At 38.5% G+C, this 15,833-nt stretch overlaps 1 protein-coding gene across 3 annotated transcripts in view; it reads right to left on the bottom strand.

The window, feature by feature from the left end:
- Positions 1-15,833, bottom strand: part of Dpys (dihydropyrimidinase) — a 76,355-nt gene that overhangs the window by 42,740 nt on the left and 17,782 nt on the right. For all 3 annotated transcript variants that reach the window (XM_047565579.1, XM_047565589.1, XM_047565594.1), the window contains exons 4-7: positions 15,226-15,415; positions 3,718-3,874; positions 2,443-2,584; positions 844-986 (exon numbers count right to left, since the gene is read on the bottom strand). In XM_047565579.1, coding sequence (XP_047421535.1) covers positions 844-986; positions 2,443-2,584; positions 3,718-3,874; positions 15,226-15,415 — 632 coding nt within the window. The remainder of the gene's footprint in view (positions 1-843; positions 987-2,442; positions 2,585-3,717; positions 3,875-15,225; positions 15,416-15,833) is intronic.

Here is a 15,833-nt window from a genome sequence, read left to right as displayed (position 1 = left end):
TTTCAGTGGAAGCTGGGTCTTTAGGAAAATATCACCTCCAAGAAACTATACACTTTTGCTTTCTACGATAAAAAAACATCTGATAGACTTTGAATAAATGGCTGTACGGTGAGGCAGACGGGCTTATGGTATTGCTGTTTACACATGTATGTACACACACAAAAAAATGTTAAAGTCCCTGGGGTTCCCTCCATTACAGTTGCAAAGTCTACAAAAAACACACATCAGTATGCAGGTATTGTCTGTGCTCTCATCCTGTAAGAAGAAAGAAATTCACAGAGCTTCCTCCTCCACCGAATGCTTCCCTGAGTTGGTGGAATTTGCCAGGCCTGCAATATTAACATAGAATTATGGAAATTGGAAACAAAAAGCTCGAGTCTACTGGGAATGATAGGCTCAAGATGAACTCAACTGGAAAATTTGGCTAACAAAAAGTGACATCTTTTGTGCTGGAATTTTTCTATCTGAAAGCTTTAAAAAGGCTGTAATTATTTTGAGTTTTCAATTCAGCCCTTTTCAAATTAAGCCTTTTATTTTCTTCATTGTGCTGTACCTTTCCTCCCTGTGAACTCAGGCATTTGCCAGGCACTGAAGTGGTAAATTCATATTGGTTTTCTATACATATCCATTTCCAGAGAATGCAACACAACCTTTGCAACCTCTATGCCAAGAAAAACAAAGAAATATTTGTATATCAAAACCTAAACCATGCTCAAAATTCCTGAGCATGGCTAAATATATCACCTAATAAGAAATGGCTGATTAAGGCCAAAGCAAAATAACTTTGCAAGTTAGTGCTTTTTCTCCATCATGAAGCCAAGGAATACAAGAAGTCAGACTTACCTTGTGGCTTTTGGGTCCCAAATCACAATGTCAGCATCTGATCCTACAGCTATTCTTCCTTTTCTCGGGTAGAGATTAAATATTTTGGCTGCATTTGTGCTAGTAACTGCCACAAATCGGTTTTCGTCCATTTTACCACTATGCTAGAAAACAATTCCAAAGAGAAAATTCATTTGTTCTGATGATCAAATACTAATAAAACCTCCTATTAATAAAAATACAAGACTCGCATCACTTAAACCAAACAGAACGGCACTTAATTTCTTATACTGAGGAGCTGACAACATCTGTGGGTGCTGGTATTAAACAATCATAGAGATAATGATAGAGACAATGGGGTAACACGGAGACCTGAGGACCAATGTTGCAAAAATCAGCTCAAAAAAAGAACTAGACTAATTCTTCCCATCCTTCCCAGAACCATACCAGGTCACTACAGATGACAGCTGAATGCTGGCAATCATATTTCCAATTCCCATTTAAAGTGTTCCACAACCAACTGCTACATTTATGATCTGGCTAATTTATCGTAGACCCAAGATCAACAAATGATCATGTAGACATAGGCAGGATACTATGGAGTTCAAGTAAGATGGGTGATAATGCTTTTAAATCAGGTGACAACGCCTTTAGAAAGATGCGAACTCGACTTAAGAGGTTCAATTTTATGTAATCAAAATGTACATGAACCAATAATCATGAAGAGTCTATCGCAGGAGATTTTAATACAGAAAAAGTGTTTAGAGTTTATCCCTATGTATATTTACATTTTAAGAGTGCCCTTAAAGTTTATTATTCCTGCCTCAAAAAATGATTAAAAATTGTGACCTGAAAGAAATAATCCCAGAAGTAAACCATCTTGTTTCAGAAAATAAGATAGTATCATGCGTATTATAGGACATATTTACATACCTGGGAACTGTAATAAATCATAAAAATATACTGTAATTAAGATACTTATAATAATGACACCAATCAAAAAGAAGAAGGTTGAACTTTTTTCCCCTTAAACTTTGAGTTATTATTTATATGATTTCATACAGCAGTTTAAAAATATGATATTCAAGTGGACTGGGGAGATAGCTCAGTTGGTAGAGTGCTTGCATTGCAAGCACAAATTCCTGGGTTCGATCCCCAGCACCGCAAAAAAAAAAAAAAAAAAAATCAAGGGTTCTTTAAAAAGGGACATCTGCAAAGATTTCATGAAAAGGAGGTACAAATGTGAACATAATAAATGCTTCATGTACTTTCCATCATTTCAAGTATTGCCAGTGGTGACACTTGACGAATTGAGATCCAAGAACATGAGAAATGAAGCATAACTGTAACATTTCAAGAATGGCCATCTTTGTACCCAATCTACACCCATCCTCAATGCACTCTCTAAACTAAACTATGCAGAGAAGACCATATTTTTTTTTTGCTGAGACTGTCACAGGGTGGGGCAGGATGGATTTGGTGGTGATGGGCTGCATTCCCACTCTAGTGAGAAACAAAATCAGGAAGCTTCTAAGCAGGTTTGTGACATTCTGGCTGTCACTCAGTCAGGATCCCAGCTGAAGAAGTAAGCAAAACGAGGCTGGAGCCTGCGAAACCTACCACGCCTTTTTCCCATATGACTGACATTCGGTCCTCAACACCATTCACCCCATTGGGAATCTTAGTAAAGTCATCCTTCCCAAGAGCTTTCTGGCAGGTGTTGAAAGTGCAGTGGTCAGTCCCTGTTGTGGTCAGATCATCACTATAAACGAACAAACAGGAGGTGAGTAGACAGAACATGTGAAGAGAAAAGGACTATGCATTTCCTAATCTTCTGACCCCCTTCACCACTGAAAGTCAGAAAAGTGCAATGGAGAACGGTAGCATTTCCGGTGTGGGTTTCCCCCCTCTCCTGGACTGTGTACTAAGAAGCGCTTTCAGAGAACACACAAGAAGCCTGATGCAAGATCAAGGGTTAGAAAACCTGAGTTCTAGGCTCAGCTCTCTCACCTACTGGTGCTGTGCTTATGAGCTCATCTCGTCTAGAACTTGACAGTTGTAGGTATTTGATGATAGTGACTTCAGGGTCACTAGGTATCAGGTAATGGGAATGGAGGGCAGGTCCTCCAGGGTGACCCCTGGACAAACAGCCACATTGTGTAAATATAGATGTGAGACTGACTGAGGATGGTGATGTCACCAGGGACAGAAAATCCTGCTTTGACTTGTGACTTATCTTGGGGATACAGAAGTCTGAAAGAGGAAGGGCACTGAAAGAAAGGGGCAAGTGAACTCTCACATAGTCAGTGCTGAAAAGCTCTTTGATAACTCGAATCTAAGCATCTGTGAATGGGTCATGTCAGGCTGTTCATGTATGGTGTCATGCTCAAGAACAATGATCAGCCCTTCCCAGAAAGTGGCAGAATTACCTACAACAATCCAGGACCTCGATTACGTCAGCATAGAAAAAAATTCAAGGATATTCTAATAAAAATGAAGCATAGGGCTTGGCTGTAGCTCTGTGGCAGAGCTCTTGCCTAGCATGTGGAATGCTCTGGGTTCAATCCACAGCACTGAGGCAGTGAGATGCATAATAAACAATCTGGGTTCTGGGTAACAAGAGATGGGGAAAAATCAGAAGTAAAATTTCAGTAAAAATAATCAGCTTTCTCTATCTCCAGGAGAGATTTTGACAACATATCATAATATAATTAAGCCAGTGATTTTGTTCTCCAGGTAGGGAAGTGCCCAGAATCTGTCAGGTCAGGGAGAACAGAATACTGGAAGTTCCATGGAAGCTCCAGATTTAAGACTAGCTCTCCTTCACCCAAACCTGAGACTTGTAGAATAACTTCTTCTGGCAAAACACTTCACAGTCATCTGTACAATGATTACTTAGCCAATAGATTCATGAGAAAGCCAGGAGTCGAAGGGTCTGGTCGCAGAGGTGGACCCATGACGTGGTGGGCTGCATGGTGCCATTCTTTATTCCAGTAGTGTGTGCCATCAGTGCCCAGACTCGCTGCTATGGGCTCTCCATAGACCACCTTCCCTGAAAAGTTCAAAGGAAGCATTCTGCACCTTAATTTGCTTTTAAAAGAGCCATATGACAAACACACAAATATTAGTATTCTCTGTCCTAGCTAGCAGAGGAAAATATCAATAGCGTAACAGAATCCCAAACTATAATTTACTTTTGGGAACAGATTTAAAGGTAACAAAAAAAGTTCATTGAGCATTTACTATGCACTAGTAACTGCACTGAATGGTAGAATAGATTTTTCTCCCCACTCACCTGATACCAGGCTTGACCACCTGACTTACTTTGGCCAATTAGATATGAATGGAAATAAAATGTGCTACTTCCAAGTAAAAACTAAAAATGTCTTGGGGTTCTTCCATTCCCATTTTTCCTCTGTCATGACAGCAGTAGGGGCTGTTCCAGAATGAAAAGACTATGGAGCAGAGGCAAAGCCAACCCACGATGGACATGAATACGAATGAGAAGTAAATCTCTAGTTGTCAGCCATTCCTATTTTAGATGCATTGTTACTGCAGCACACCTTGCAAAGGCTGGCTTATACATGTGCCATTTCTAATGGAATTTTCCCAAAAATTCTATCAGGAAAATGCTGTTATAATTTCCAGTGAAACGTGATGATAAAGTTATGGGGTTATGTGCTTCTCTATAGTCATTTTATATACAGTCCACATAGATGAGGCAGAGGAGTAGGATTTGAACACACTCATTAGTATTCCAGTAGTCCTAACTTAGGATCTACCAGCCAGAGGACAGATAATGATTAAAATAGGTCATATGGAGTTCAATCACAGTACATTGCTGCTGCAAATAGATTGTTAATCTTTTCATACCCTAAAAAAAGCTCTCCAAAAATCTTATATTAAGTAAAAGAACACTCATATAATAAAATTATAGCCTGAAATGCATATTTTAAAAATCATGCAAATGAGTCCATCAAAAGCACACAATGTTAGAAAACTTAATAGTGCACAATGAATTTGAATTTAAAATCAGAATCCTAACTCTGATTAGCATTTGTCAGAATAATAGATTCTCTGGCTTCAGCCTCATCATATGCAAGCAATCAAAAAAAGGAGTGCGCAGTAAGGAGACACTGGCATACCAAATGAGTTCACTCTGGTTAATCAGATGCCAAATTTTAGTTACAATCCTGATATATAACTGAAATTAACTGATTTCCCTAGAGAGTACTGACGGTCGATGGCCACTAGCTGCCTGAGTCATATTAAGTGGGGATGTAACACCCTATTATTTCACAGATCCTTTCTCCCCCAATCTAGCCATCTTCCTCTAACCAGTCTAGGAAATTATAAAACCACAGAAGCTAGACTTGCTGAAACCTAAGAAGTTCACCAGAGTAACCAAGTATCAAGCCGTGGTCAATAAAAGTAATCCTCCAGGAACAGCCAGAGCATAGATGGTTTGCTTTCAAGATGCACACACTTAGATGAATCCCATCCTGCTCCAGGTCCTGATTACCCTCCTCCAGAAAGGGGAAACACCACTAGCATCTCTTTCGGGCCTGTAGCATAAGCAGCGATCATTTCTAGTGAATGAAGAGGTAACGTACTACTACCAGAGAAAAAGCAAGACAGATACGACCTTTTATTTGCAAGTTCAAAGAAAACTTCCTAGTAGGAAAGAACTTCTTCCAGAAGCTTGGACAACGAGAACTCTGAAACTTGATTGGCAATCATTTTGGAGTTGCCAACTCAGGATTTTCTGTGGTGCTTCATCATTGAGGCAAGATCCTTATCACACGTTCTATTCAATCACTTGGCACATCACGGTGATATGGGAACGCAGTTCCAAAACTTCTACCATTTTAATAGCTCTCAGGAAAAATTAAAAGTGTCAGCATCTACCGGGAGTCTGCCAGGACTGTTTTGAAACCAGATGACAGTAATTTCCTTGGAAGGGCTTAGCTCCTTTAAAATGTGATAGGCCACTTTTTGAGTATATATGAAGTCTTTGTTAACTGTGTACCCCCTCCCAATTTTCTCCCCATTAAGTGTCTATAAATATGCAGGAAACATTAAAAAGTAAAAATTCCTAACTGCTCTCTACCCTATTTCACAATGATTTTAAAACATTTTCGAGGGACTAATAAGCATGTAAGAAATGAAAAGGGGCCTGGAAAATCCATAAACTGGAGAATCAAACTAGACAATTCAGCATAATCATGGGTTCTGATAGATTTGGGCAAAAAATAAAGGAATAATAAAAATAGCTAGCATCTGTATAGCACTCTACAGCCTGCAAAGCTCTCCCACACCATCTAATTTGACCCTTGCAGCAACCCTCTTGCTGGGTGACAGATGAAGAAATTGACACTCAATGAGACATTAATTTACCTGAGACCATATTGGTAGTTAGTGGTACAGCCAGAATTAAAAATCCTCCTCTTCTGATATCAGATCATATGTACCACATTATTAAGAAAAGTGTCATTGGTAAAGAGCATGCATTTTTAAATGTTTGAGTCCACTACAAGCTGTTTGTGGATGAGGCTGAGCAATTTTCCAATTTCACTTACTGCTTTCATTTACTACATGGCAGGTTGTAAATGAAAAACTCTCTACCTGTCCTTAGTCTGGTACTTTTCTGATTACATTAGCAACCAGATAGTTCCAACAACTCCTGGGAGAGAGAGACATCTTCATCATTAATCTCCTCCCACTGCCTGCACAAGTCTCACATGAGGTTGGACCCTGTCTACCCACAGATGTGCTCACCTACTTCCTCCATCCTCTGGCTCAAAACCAAAAAAGACTCTACACTTATGATGCACTCTCCCACTAAAAGTCATTTCACCCTCTGAGAGATTCTAAAGATTTCCAAATAATGAAGCACGTCAAACCCGTCCAAACTCCCCCTGAACCAGCCAACCAGATTATGAGATGAAGGTGATAGAATGGATGTTAAAACCTTGTGTGGATCTGTGAGCAACACTTTACTGAGTTACAGGATATGTACAGGTTGAAAGATGGCAGGGAAGTTGTATAAGTACCAGCAGCAGAAATATTGGCTACCAAATAGGAAGCCAAGCACACTTACAAAAATTAATTTTCCTAGCTTAAACAACAGGGTGAAACTTTCCTGGGCTCTACTGTGAATTAAAAATATTACTTTTACAAAGAAAGGAAATAATCGAGAAGAGAAATACCTACAAGCAGCAGGGTAGAGCAGATCAGACAGAATTAGGTTCAAATCCTACTTTTGCTACTTTTAGCTTTGTGCAAGATGGCCATACTTATAGTCTGTTCTTTGCATCTATGAAATAGGTTCACAATGTCCTTCTAGTATGGTAGTTTAGTTTTGTGCAGGTCAAATAAATTAATGTATATGAAAGTACCTGCCATGTGCCTAGACTCCTATAGTCACTTCATATTATAAGCTGAATTGTGTCCCCTGAAAACTTTAACATGTTGAAGATCTCACAATATTTGGAAATAAAGTCTTTATAGAGGTGATGAAGGTAATTAGGATGGACTCCAACCCAATAAGACTGGGGTCCTTATAGGATGAGGAAATTCCAGAAAGAAGATAACATGAAGATACAGATGGCCATTTATAAGTCAAGGACAGTGGCCTGGAACACACTTTCCTTAACAACCTTCAGAAGGAATGGACCCAGCTGACACCTCCATCTCAGACTTCTAAACGCCAGATCTGTGAGAAAATAACATTTCTGTTCTTTAAGCTACCTGGTCTATGGTTCTTTGTTATAGCAGCTGCAGCAAACTGGTGCATTCCACAAATGATATTTTCCTTACTGGCCACACAATTCCATTTTTTGAAAAACTTTTAAAAAAACTGTTTTACAATTGAATACAAGATAAATCATGTTCCAAGTAAAAGAGAGTTGGGTGTTTAGATGTTCAAGAGGAAGAAAGGAAAAAGAAAGGATAAGATTCAAATCTACCTCATCGCTGCTACACAGCATCCTTTCTGTGGCCCTGGTTATAGAACATCAGCACATTGTACATGTGCAAAAAGAATTTGATTTGCTCTCATTTAGCACTAAGAAGCAATGGTCAGTATGACCACTTGGGGAGAGTAAGGCCACTGTGTGGAACTTTCTCCCCATCTTTTAAACATAAAAGGATTTTACGGAGGACAAAGTTGAAATAAGACGTAAAACAGGAAATCTAAAACCTCTGTGTAAGAGAACTTCGTTCTTTATAACAATAAACTTGGAAAGTAAAGCTTTCTACTATAGGAAAACCAAAATCAAACATAACACAACCAAATCAAACAAACAACAATCAAATAAATAAACAACAAACTAAGTACAAAGTAGCCCAGTTCACCGTGAACTCCTTGAAAACTAAAATAATCATAATCCAGCTTGCAAATCCAGTGTCTAGAGCAGTTTTAGCATACACTTGGTGTCCAGTAACTTTTCTTTCTTTTTTTTGCAGTACTGGAGATTGAACCTAGGGACTCACACATGCTAGGCAAGTGCTCTACCATTCAGCTACAACCTCAGCCCTGGTGACTTATTTTCTTTAAATAGTATAAAGAAAAAAATTTATTAGTAAGTTCAAATGAGAATCATACTTACACCCTGAAAATAAGATCTTGGATATAAAATAAAGTTGAACTTCATTAAGACAAGTTGAACGGGGCATGTGTGGGAAATACATTGAAAATCTCAATCATAAATGGAAAACAAACTATAACAGGTGTATAGAAGTAGAACATCAAGTTTAGCTGCTGAGAGAAATCACCATCGCTCTAAACAGAGCACCAGCAAAACTGTGAATCTCTATGTACACAAGTTCTATTGGGAGGTTGGGGGAAAAGTGACAAGTGTATTTTCTAAAAGACCATTAATCATCCTACATGCAATACTGTGGTTGAAAAGGAGCACATATAACCAAAGCTATCCAGATCAAAATAAAGAGTGTCACTAGGCAATGACTCACATTGGCACACATACTCTTTGGACAAAGACTAGACTAAAGAGAAATGCAATCTGGGCTGCAGAGACCAGAACTTCTAAATGCAACATGACTTTACCCTTGAGCTCTGGGTCAAGCAGGCAGACTGCTCCTGGGAGAAAAGGCCACACACTTTTGATGTCCTCAATTCGCTTTCGCACAAGTGACTTCATGTAAGAAAGGTAAGTGGGAAGTACCAGTGCGTTGAGTTCCAGTTGCTCAACTTAGACTGAGAAAGAAAAGCATGAAACAGACCTTTCAATGGTCAAAGGCGACCTTTGGATGGCTGGAACTTGAAAGTTTTATGCCTTTTTCTGTAACCTGCTTTTCACTCATTACAGGTGCTGAATTCTAGAAGAAAATATCAATAGGTGAGCACAAGAAAGGCTCAGGTTTTGCATTAAAGTTAAGGACTGAACTTGCTTCCTTCCCAGCTCACATCAGCACCCTGGGAAAGAGGTACAGAGAGAAGAAATCCAGAGTTACACAAGTGTGGAGACAGACTGTGCTGACCAGAGCTTTTGACAGACTTCAGGAAGATGGAAAGCAGATGGGATGGCATAAATAATGAGGAAAATGTTGAAGGGACAGCTGGGTCTCAAAGGAGCAGAAGAAGTCATGGGAGCATCTTCCTGGGGTGAGAGGGGCTGGTGAAGGGAGGGAAGAGTGGACCAGTCAGCTCTGACCCTCACCACTATGTGTGAGACAAGGCTTCTGATGGCATCTAGTGCCACCAAGTAAAGCTCCCACATCTAAGCTTAAGCTCATCAGGTACCACACTCCGCTGCCATCCACAGCACTCATTTAGAAAACAGATCTCTCTGTGTCAGGGGAAAGCCACGTCCACTCCCCACGCTATTTGCATGGCCTGTCCAGTTCCACACAAGGACAGCCAAGGGTCACCTGACATAAATAACACAAAAAAGGGTGAACCAAAACATTTTTTAAACTGAAAACTTGACTCAGAAAGAAACAGAGATAACTCATTAGTATCCTCAGAGAGGTCAAGAAAACACTGCTTGCATTAACAAACAAGAACAAAAAAGAAGATGCAGCCATGGAAAAAAAGGAGTCATCAAGGGACAAGAAAGTTTTCTTGGATTACCAAGATAAAAGTCCATTAGAAGGGCAAAGAGAATAAACAAAACCATTTCCTAAACTGGAGAGCAAAAAATTAAAGTTCTTTCCCTAAAGGTAAAAATAGTGAAAGGACATGGAGGACGATGGAGGAGTTCCAGGAAAAGGAAGCAAAGATGAATGTGGAGGGAATAAAAGAAGGAAAGTTTTCAGAATCGAAGATGTCTTCAGATTAAAACAGGCCTTTGAACACCAAGGTGAATTTTTAAAAAGTCCACTGCCATTCTTAATTAATTTTCTAGACTTTTATGATGAAGAAAAAATATAATTTTCCAGATGGTGAAGAAAGTTAGTGACAAAAGAACAAAAACCTCATTTGCATTTGCTTGTTCATCAATAACCACTTGATACCAGAAAAGAATGAAATTGTATCTTGATAATTCAGAAGAAATCATTCTGAAATTGGAACTCTATGCCCATTCAAATCACCAAATGAACTTGAGAAGGAATCAAAAAAAGTGCCTGCAAAAGAAAAAAAAAGAAAAAGAAAATTTACCTCCTATACACTTTTCCTTAAAAAAAAAAAAAAAAAAAAATGACCTGAGACTCTTCAATGTAATTCAAGAAAAGGGGTGATATGAGAAACCAGATATTGAGCCTAGAGTATCTTAGGATGACATCTCTATAGCAGGCTTTGAATACAACTATCAAACATGCAACTTTCAAAAAATTCCTTTTGTTCTCACAAAATCAATCTCTGCAAGAAGAGCCCATGGCGCTCAGTGGAAAGCGCGGAGAAGCTGGAGACTCTTGGTGATGTTATAAAGAAGGCCATTGCTTCTTTTCTCAACCTATTTTAAAAAGAACTAACTGAAAAATTCCAGGTAAAACAAAAAACTTTACAAGACAGTAGTGGTCTGAAGATGCAGCAAGCTAAAAGGAGGCGTGCTTTTGAGCCTCACTGAAGGGAAGAAAATCCACTCGACTCTGACTCCTGGAAATTGCTTCTCCAGCAGTTAATTTGAATAACACTAAGTTGCAGTGGCTTGGTGATATAAATTGTTTTCAAGGTCTCTTCTAACTGTTTCTACGGAGAAGAATTTTTCCACAATCCTATACTGTGAACAGTTCTAAAGTCTAGACTTAACCTACAGACAAAGCCTGGCCATGCGACTCCAGTTACAGAGAACTCCAACTGCTGAGCACCCTGTCCACGGGAAGGGGGCCTGCAGTGGGTGAAGGTCAGAGGCAGCAAAGTTCACCCAGGGCCTCTCAGCTCCTTCTTCCTCCTGGTGGAGAAAGAAGATAAACTAAAAGCAATGGCCAAAGCACATAAATTTAAGTCCACCAATTGAAGTGACCTCTCAAGGGGCGAGATTTACATAAATTACTCATTTTCCACTGCTGAAAGCCAGGTGATACTGTAAGAAATTACAAATCACTGCTTACATATTTAGAGTTTAGAATTTTGGAGACAATCACCAAACTAAAAGAGAGATGATGAAATTGCTGGCTCCAAAGAGTGAACTAAGAAGGATAAGAGGTGTTTACTTTCCATTGAATACTTTATCATTTCCATTCTTGGCAGTTTCATACTTTTAATAATTATAAAAATAACAAGATGGTGATGATGCCTTCAATAAAATTTTAAAACATAATGCCAAAAAACAAAAACCACTTGATCTTTTTAATCTCCAAGTCAATTAAATTTAAACTAGATATCTGCATTTCCTCAACTGCAGACCAGCTTCTCCTTGAATAGGATGAAGAATAACAAAAAAGTTTGGTTTTGGGATGATGAACTTGGGCTTGAGTTCTAGATTTAGCACTTACTGATAATGTGATCTTCAGCTAAATTTACCAATCATCTTTCCCAAGCCTCAGCTTCACCGGTCACAAAATAGTGATAAAATTGAGCTTGAAACATTATTATGACAATTAAAAATAATAATATACATGAAAATGCACTGATAAGATAATATAGAGTCAAACCTGAGATGAAATAAAAGATATTAAAATACTACTATGTGCCAGGAACATATTAAATACTCCACAATGTTAGTTGTTAAAATCATGTTCCCTCTTTTCTGAGTGTATTGTTGGCAATGGAACAATAAAATCAAATTTAATAGCATTGTATTTCTAGGCTATTACAATAGAGGCAATCAATAATTGAATATCCTTTGTGCCTTCTGAAACAGGATTCTGACTTTAATATGCATATGAGTCACCAGGGGTTTCAGTTAAAAGTGCATATTGAGTCAGTGGGCCTGGGATGGGGGCCAACATTCTCCCAGACAATGCCAATGCTGCGTTCTAGGCACCCACTGAGAGTGTCAAAGTCCTAGAAGATACAATGGACTGGCAAAGCTATTTACAAATGGGGAACGTTCATATTATAAACCTGTAAGACTGAATTATTTCTCACTTAAGATAACCATTAATAGGTCTATATTACTCTTTTGTGTTTAGACGTTATGTTAGATAATACATGAATGTGCACAGGGTGGCTGAATCTTTCACAAAAGGTCAGTGTGGTCCACCCTCTCTGGTCCCTCTACACTCCCCAGAGGTCTGCCCTTGGGTTTGCTGATGCAGTTACCATGTGAACAGCTTGACTCTTAATTTCCAACATGCTCTCCCTTCTGGTTCCTCTTGGTCACATGCCTTATTTACTGCAAGGGTACATGCAAGGGTGGGGAATCTCTCGTGCTTTTTATTTTGGGCTCCACTCCCTCTTCAACAACTGGGCAATAGGGTATTTTCGCAAATACTACGACAATAAATCTGACTTAACAATAACATTTGAGGTAACATTTAAATATTCTGTATTTATAATCCCTTGGGAAAGGAATTTAGCAATATCTAAAATATTACAATATACCTTTACCTTTTAAACCAACAGCCCTACCTCTGGGAATCTACCCTGAAGATATCCTTCTGCATTAGGCAGAATAATGGATCCCTAAAGATGTCCATATCCCAATTCTCACAGCATATGAATATGTTGCTTTATGTGGCAAAAGAGACTTCACAGATGTGACTGAATTAAGAACCTTAGATGGGGAGATGATCTTGAATTAATAGAGTGGGTTCAATGCAAACTGAGGATCCTTAAAGTGTAAAAGAAAGAAGGCAAAACAGGAGGTCAGAATAAAGGGATGTGAGAAGGGCTCAACCCACTGTTGACTGGCTTTGAAGATGGAGGAAGGGGCCATGAGCCAAGGAGTGTGGGCAGCTCTGGATGTTGCAAAGGGCAAGGAAAGGAGAACTAGGGCCTCTGGAAGGGAACACAGCCCTGCAGACACCCTGACATTAGTCCAGGGAGATCTATTTCAGACTTCAGACTTTTAGAATTGTAAGTTAATAAATTTTTATTATTTCAGTCCACCAAGTTTGTGGTCATTTATTACAGAAGCAATAGGAAAGTAATTCACTGTCCACAAACATGAAATAACATATGCATAAGACAATATTGTGATTTTATTTATAATAGCTAAAAACTGGAATCTACTTGAGTGTCTATCAAGAAGTGACTAGTTGAATAAATACAGTGATATACTCTGTGCCTGTAAAAGAGAATTAGAAAAATCTCCACACCTAAAGAGGGCTGAACTTCGGGACATATTTTCAAATGAGGGAAGAAAATGCAAGGTATAAAATGCTATGTATAGTATAATCCATTTTATGTAGGAAAGATGAGGTAATCAGAATATACATATATTTTTATTTTGTAAAGATAAACTGTAAATATAAATTAACCAAAAAATTACTTATGGGATATGAGAAGGAATTAGAGAAGAAAATAAGACATCCTTCAATATTTTTTTAAATATAATTTTGACTTTTGGACCATATAAATGTTTTGACTATTTGAAATAAAATTGAAATTAAAACTAATTTAAAATAAAATTAAAATGTTCATACTTAAGTTTATTAGTTTTCTACAATCTATAGTCTAAAATTCTCCTCAGATCTTTACTCTGATTCTAATGGAATTACATCCCATTATCAAATAAATACACAAGGACAAGAAACTGCTTCCTAACAGAACTGTCAAAATTGTACCTTGCTGGTGGGTTAGGATTGACCATTTCTGCTGGCTTTACTGTTCCCTAAATCATATTCTGACATTACAAACTTTGCTCGGTTCACAGTGGAAACCATACCAATTTCATAGAGTTGGCAACAGCGCCACCTGGTGGGGGGAAACCTAATACTATAAATGCAGCATTTTCTTTTAAGGGCTGCTTTGATACTGCAATTCTGTCCCACGTGAGATGTGGGAGAGGAAGCAATCAGAAATAGTTGGGACCAAGACCTTATTAATGCTTGTGTGAAATTAAGCTCACTCTTACACAAGTGCTGACTGGTTGCATTTTAACCAGTGCCTATGGCTCACAAAATCCTTACTGAAACTTCTTGCAGCAAGAAGCAATTTTAATAAAATTTTTGTTAGTACCAATTGTATACACACCAAATCCATTTTCATAGTTTCTATAATGCACATGAACTATGTAGCCAGTTTCAGAGGGGGGAAAAGTCTACCAGAATGATTCGTCTCTGTTTCTAAAGGTGAGGTGATAGAAGTTGTAGCACAACACAGCAAGGCCTGAATAAAATGCACAACGTCTGTTTTTCATCCTTCCTTTACCAGGACTTGCAATGAATGAAATTATTCCTTGGCCCCACTCTTAACACAAATAGGAGATTTTCCATTTATTTTAGGATGACTATTTACAAGCCTGGTTAAACTAGAAAACAGAGGCAAAAACATAATTTGGGGTAAAAATAACTTTGGTTTTAAAATATTAAAATAATCATCATTAAAAATACTATTCGTAATAGATAATTGCTTTCATTACTCCCAACACTCAAGTTGCTATTAGACAAATCAATTCAATTCAAAAGAAAAATCTGGGGCATGCACTATGCACCCTGCACTGGCCTGATTCAGATGCTGGGAGGATGAGTGGAGATGCCTAAGAGGTGAGGAAGCCTTTTTCAAATTAACTGGCGAACTTTGCATGTGGCCGTCACATTAAAATACAGTTGCTCATGATGTGGCAGAACTAAAAGAAACAGTTTGAGGTCCCAAAGATAAGAAAGAAATAACCTGAAGGAAGACAGGCAGCCACGAAGAGGAGTGAAAGAAGAAAAAAAATTAGACATGTGTAAGGATGAAATAAGGACAGACAGGATGAAATTAAGAGGGAGGAAAAAATGTTGTGGGAATTTACATGCAACTCTTCCCATAAGCAAAAGCAGAGGCTACAGGTATTTCATCCCCCTCTACAGCTAATACTGAGTTGAAGGGTGGTTTTATTCAGGAATTACCATCTCTCCGTGCATCTGCTATCACCTTGGCTGCAGATTTGCTCATCACATGCACCACGTAGAGAGGGCAGTTCACAGCGCTGGCTATGGTGATGGCTCTCAGCGTGGCCTCTGCCTCCACTGCTTCTGGTCGGCACAGCTCGTGGCCCTCAGGGCCAGTTATCCCCAGTGCCAGCATCTTCTTTGCCCCCTAAAAAGCAAACAAGAAAGCAAAAAGACAGCACGAAGGTTTCCAACACCAAATATAGTTGCTTTATCATAAATTAAAGGTACTCAGACTTTTTTAGAAGTGCTAAGTATACAGGTGTGTGTGTGTGTGTGTGTGTGTGTGGTGTTTGTGTAAGGGTGTAAAAGAGTGTGTGTGTGTGTGTGTGTGTGTAAATATTTGTGCACATGTGTATACAGTGCACATGCTTGGTAAAAATAACTTCAGTATACCCATAGCATATGTTAATTCTTCATATGCAGAATTTCACCATCAAGTTCTTTTGATTGAAAAGTTAAAAAAAATATGAGATTAGTTCTAATTTACACTCTTTGAAAAGCGATGTCCATATTTAAAGACAGGATATTGATTCAAACAAAACCAAATATTATAGATCTTTGTT

This window comes from Sciurus carolinensis, chromosome 1 (genome assembly GCF_902686445.1).
Source record: "Sciurus carolinensis chromosome 1, mSciCar1.2, whole genome shotgun sequence".
NCBI lineage: Eukaryota > Metazoa > Chordata > Mammalia > Rodentia > Sciuridae > Sciurus > Sciurus carolinensis.
This window is presented reverse-complemented; position numbering and strand designations above follow the sequence as displayed.